General features: G+C 39.7%; 1 protein-coding gene across 2 annotated transcripts in view; it reads right to left on the bottom strand.

The window, feature by feature from the left end:
- spata6l (spermatogenesis associated 6-like) overlaps positions 1-4,983 on the bottom strand; it is a 17,469-nt gene that overhangs the window by 3,133 nt on the left and 9,353 nt on the right. For both annotated transcript variants that reach the window (XM_014021095.1, XM_014021096.1), the window contains 3 exons: positions 1,674-1,795; positions 1,509-1,602; positions 989-1,071 (listed from right to left, as the gene is read on the bottom strand). In XM_014021095.1, the coding sequence (XP_013876549.1) occupies positions 1,006-1,071; positions 1,509-1,602; positions 1,674-1,795 (282 nt within the window). In that variant the 3' untranslated portion in view covers positions 989-1,005. The remainder of the gene's footprint in view (positions 1-988; positions 1,072-1,508; positions 1,603-1,673; positions 1,796-4,983) is intronic.

Here is a 4,983-nt window from a genome sequence, read left to right as displayed (position 1 = left end):
CTGAAGGAACTGTCCAAGGTCCTGAAAGTGCTGGAATGTTTTAGTACCTTTGATAGTGTGAAGGACTGAAGGAACTGTCCAAGGTCCTGAAAGTGCTGGAATGTTTTATTACCTTGGACAGTGTGAAGGACTGAAGGAATTGTCCAATGGCCTGAAGGTGCTGGAATGTTTTAGGACCTTTGACTGTGTGAAGGGCTGAAGTAACTGTCCAAGGTCCTGAAAGTGCTGGAAAGTTTTAGTACCTTGAACAGTGTGCAGGGCTGAAGGAACTGCCCAAGGTTCTGAAAGTGCTGGAACGTTTTAGTACCTTGGACAGTGTGCAGGGCTGAAGGAACTGTCCAAGGTCCTGAAAGTGCTGGAATGTTGTAGTACCTTGGACAGTGTGCAGGGCTGAAGGAACTGTCCAAGGTCCTGAAAGTGCTGGAATGTTTTAATACCTTGAACAATGTGAAGAGCTGAAGAAACCATCCAAGCTGAAAGTGATGGAATGTTTTAATACCTTGAACAATGTGAAGAGCTGAAGAAACCATCCAAGCTGAAAGTGATGGAATGTTTTAGAACCTTGGACAGTGTGAAGGGCTGAAGGAACTGTCCAAGGTCCTGAAAGTGCTGAAATGTTTCAGGACTTTAGACAGTGTGAAGGGCTGAAGGAACTGTCCAAGGTCCTGAAAGTGCTGAAACGTTTCAAGACTTTAGACCACTGGTTCCCAACCTTTTTAGACTTGTAAACCTCTGAGTCCTTTTGTCATACCACTAGCACTCCTTCAGTCAAACATAATGATGATTCTCCAAAAGCAYAACATACAAAAAATGAATCTCAGTCCTATTTTTATTTATTTTTACACACCTGGGAAAAATTTCCACGTACCCCTTGCAATATGCTTATGTACCCCTGATTGGAAATCATTGAACTAAAGCACCAGCTCAGAATCAGACTGGGTGTGATCATACAGCAGGATACTGTGGCCTTCAAGAAAATGAAACTCACAGATGGTGGTCAGACCCTCAAAGTGGACCTGGATAAATGGACCTCCTGGCTAAAACAGCCTTTACCTCAGAGTTTGTGGCCCCCTGAAACAAAACACAGCAAAACAATCTGTTTTAAAAAGCTATAACTTCAGATTAGTTCCAGCTGTTATGCTGAATGTGTTCCTAGAACAAGATAGATAACACAACTGAAATTCTGCTTTATAAAACATGTGCTTGCTCTTAACTCAAGGTTAAATACCCTTACTGTAAATCAACCTTTCTTCAACCAAAAACTCAGGGTTTGTTTAATTTTACAGAATCTGTTCTCTTGTCTGACCCTGATTTCTAATGAACACACCTGTTCATCATGTGAATGCCCCACTATATCTGTAGCCCYACTTTTATCTCCCATACTTGTTGTGTTGTGTCCCATGTTGTGTTGTCATTGCATCTTGGTTACCTTTGCCTTGGTCTAATTTACTTCTTGTTCATCCTGATTTAGTATCAAAGATTTGTTTGCATTATGTACGTTTCCTTACATGGATCAGCCGTCGTACAGCTTTTGGTGTTGTGAGAAGACCCCGCACACGTTCATGGACCTCTTCCCATGCTGTGTGAGAAAGGGACCTGGACCTGAGCAACAGAACTGACAGTTAAACACACTTAGGACAGTGTTTAAAAAGCCTGAAAAATAAAGAACAAACCTAGTGAGCTTGGCATGTTCTTGGTAGGACTGCCTTAGTTCTGAGGAATCTAGACCTTGGGGATAGTCAGAGGGATTATGCGCTTTTGAAATGCTTGAATCATCTTCAGACAGTCCTCCAACCTACAATAACAAACCCCAAAGTGTTAATGGTGAGAAAAATCTGTCCTTTTGGCAAATATTAATCTCAACAAGAACCTGGAGAACTGAATGCTAAAAGAAACAATACATATATTGTAGGATGAAGGAGCGAGGTATCCAGGATCTCTCCTCAGGACCACATCCTGATATACACACAGGTATTGAAAACCTCCCCAGGGCAACCATGATGGATGCAATGATGGTGTATGCAGAATGGTTACTGATGAACAGGAGGGGTGGAGGGGGGTTGGTCAGAGAGCAAAGATTGTTTTCAGAGACAGGTTTAATTTGTAAGATGTGAAATGTTCAGTGGTGGGCAGCACTAATCTAAAAATTTGTTCCGCTAGCCCTAAAACACTAACTCAGATATTTAGGTTCCCTAATTCTAAAGCACTAAAAGAACCCAGTCAACCCATGAACATTCTTCAAGAGACAACATGAGTCACATATTACCATGTTGCTCTCATTGACTTATCATTGACATTCCACAGCTGTATTTGGGTTCAAATATTGTCAATATATTGTCACCTGGTGGATCAGTGACACACATGAACAACATGTGTGACAGTTTTCACCCTCAGCTGTTAACGTTGATCAATAACATTTATAGACCTCAGTTAGTGCTTCTAAATTTAACCTATAAATTTAATAAAAGTTTTTTTTAACACAAGAGAACATGACAGCTAGTTTTACGTTATTTTGACAAGCTAACATTTCTGAAAACATTTTTGAATGTTCTAAAGAAATTACTTTGTAAAAAGTAAAGTTTCATGATAAATGTCCTGATGCATCGCAGTAATCCAGGTAGAAAAGTCAAAAAGAAAAAAATAAGTAGGTCCTCTGGACAGGTTCTTTTTAATTAAAGCGTTTGTCTCTCCTCCAAGAGACCTTTTCAGTTTCAGGTGAACTCAGCCTCATAAGCACTGCCTCCACATGGGGGACAAACAGGTTGGTCACATGCAAAAGAGGGCCATCAGCCTAATGATATGTTGTTAGTGCCTTGATTAGGACCACTCGTGAATTTTGTTCATATCTGAAAAAAATCTTAGAGTACRAGAAAATTGGTGAATGCCACAAATTCTCCTAAATCACTCGTACGCACAACTTAAGAACAAATCTGTTCGTATGAACGGTTCTTGCATGAGGCCCAATGTTCAAAAATGTTTTAAAAAAATAAATGTTCCTTGCAATGGGTGTTTAAGTAGGAACTGGACCATCAGAGAGCTGTACCACTGAGAGAAGGAACAGAAAAAAAGATGCTAATGGAGCTGTCTGGTTTAAATTGTGTCTTTCTGACTGCACCCAGTTCATCCAACTTCAGTGTTTTGTTTTCCAAGCCATCCCCCATAACCACAGGTGTGCCCCAGGGCTCTGTCTTGGGTGTCCTCCTCTTCATCATTTAATTTTCCTATGGTTGCATTTTTCACAACCTTGACGTTCAGCTTCATTGTTATGCGGATGACACCCATGTCTACCTTTCAAGTAAACCCAATGTTGTTTTCCCACCATCTTCCCTTACCAGCAACCCAAATCCTGGTTATTTTGTAACTTTCTTAAACAAAACAGTGATAAAACTGTATTCCTACTCATTGGAACATTATCAACATTATCCAAAGCTGACAGTTCTCCTATTTTAGTCAACAACACTTTTGTTTCCCCCTCTCCTCAGATTAATAATCTGGGTGTCACCCTCAACGGTACGTTATCATTTCAGTCCCACACTAATAACCATCACCAGGTCTGCATACAGTATCTTTATTTGGGTTGGTTCCAAAAGGTCATCAGTAGTGGATGTACAACCTGAGATTTTTTCCTTAATGTTTKGATAAAAATCTGTCCAATGGTTAGTGAATTTTTTTAACACCAGACAAACACTCATTCTTGGACTGTAGTGATAAACACATAAACATTTTTTTAAGAGGAAATATATTTTGTTCCTACCAAACCATGAGAAATTACTTTTCCTCTGGGGGTTGAGGAACATCTCACTAAAAAAAGAGAAATGAAAAAAAAGAAACTTTTGTATTTCTTTGGCAGACAGTAAAAAGAAACTGGATGAACATTACAGAGATCTGCAGACATCAACAGATGAATAACTATAACTCTAGATCAAACAAGCTGGACAAGAAAAGTCTTTGCTTGTAAAGTGYAAAGATAGCTTTATATGAGGTGTTCTACCCGAGGAGGAAGACCTGGTGAAAGAAGATGCTGCTGAGTGGGAAGAGGCAGAGTGAGTGGCTCTGGGCCACCAGTCCAGCACCTGGACCAACGAGAACACAACGATCTGACTCCTACACGCTGAACGTTTGACTTTCTAAATGAACACAGTTAGTCTGGCAGGAATGAATGGGAGACAAACCCTTCCTGAACTGAATGTTCTAACTCAGGATTGAAMAAAACATTTCTTTAGAGATCTGTGACAGTTCACCAGGAAGAAGCATTTATCTCTTATTCTGAGAGCTGTTCCAAAAATCAGCAGAAAACAGACTGAACAAGTGGACCTGCATGAAAAATATTACTGAATTAAAGAGCTACAACTTCTGAAAGAAATGCATATCAGTCACAGCATTTCATACCAGTTTTAGACTAAGCTGTGTTTAAAACTTGTAAATGACATTTTGCACAATCTCATGCAATCCTGAGAGACGTGAGACGTGTCAGCACTTAGCCTGTATTGAAGATTATTTTCAGCAAATTTCAGCTCAATATCWGCAAAACTGACTGAGTTTCAGTCTTTATCATGTTTCCCAGGCTCAGTTAGCTGAGGTGTGCCTGGTTACTTCCTGAGAGTTTTATTAAAAATTGTTGAGTGAGTCATTAAATATTTTTGCTGATACAACAAACAGGCACACGCCCTCAGCAGTGTTCAATATTGAATATTAATTTCTTAAATGATCACAACATTACGATGGGTGATGTTGGCAAACATAAAGAAAAAAAGTGTTTATTTTTAATCTAACCTGATACAGTTTGTTCATTTGTTCTCAGCTCTGATGAGGAGATGTGAGTCAAACTGAGGGAGGCAGAAACAATGTTGAGGAGGAAAAAGAAGTGAGTTTGTTGCAGATAATGTTTGGACCGGGATCAGAGAGTGGATCTATGYTAGCTACTGCAGCAGCCAGCTGTTACAATCTTATCAGTCTTTAATCAGTTATTAAAAAGTTCCTGCA

Source organism: Austrofundulus limnaeus, unplaced genomic scaffold (assembly GCF_001266775.1).
Source record: "Austrofundulus limnaeus strain Quisiro unplaced genomic scaffold, Austrofundulus_limnaeus-1.0 Scaffold277, whole genome shotgun sequence".
NCBI lineage: Eukaryota > Metazoa > Chordata > Actinopteri > Cyprinodontiformes > Rivulidae > Austrofundulus > Austrofundulus limnaeus.
This window is presented reverse-complemented; position numbering and strand designations above follow the sequence as displayed.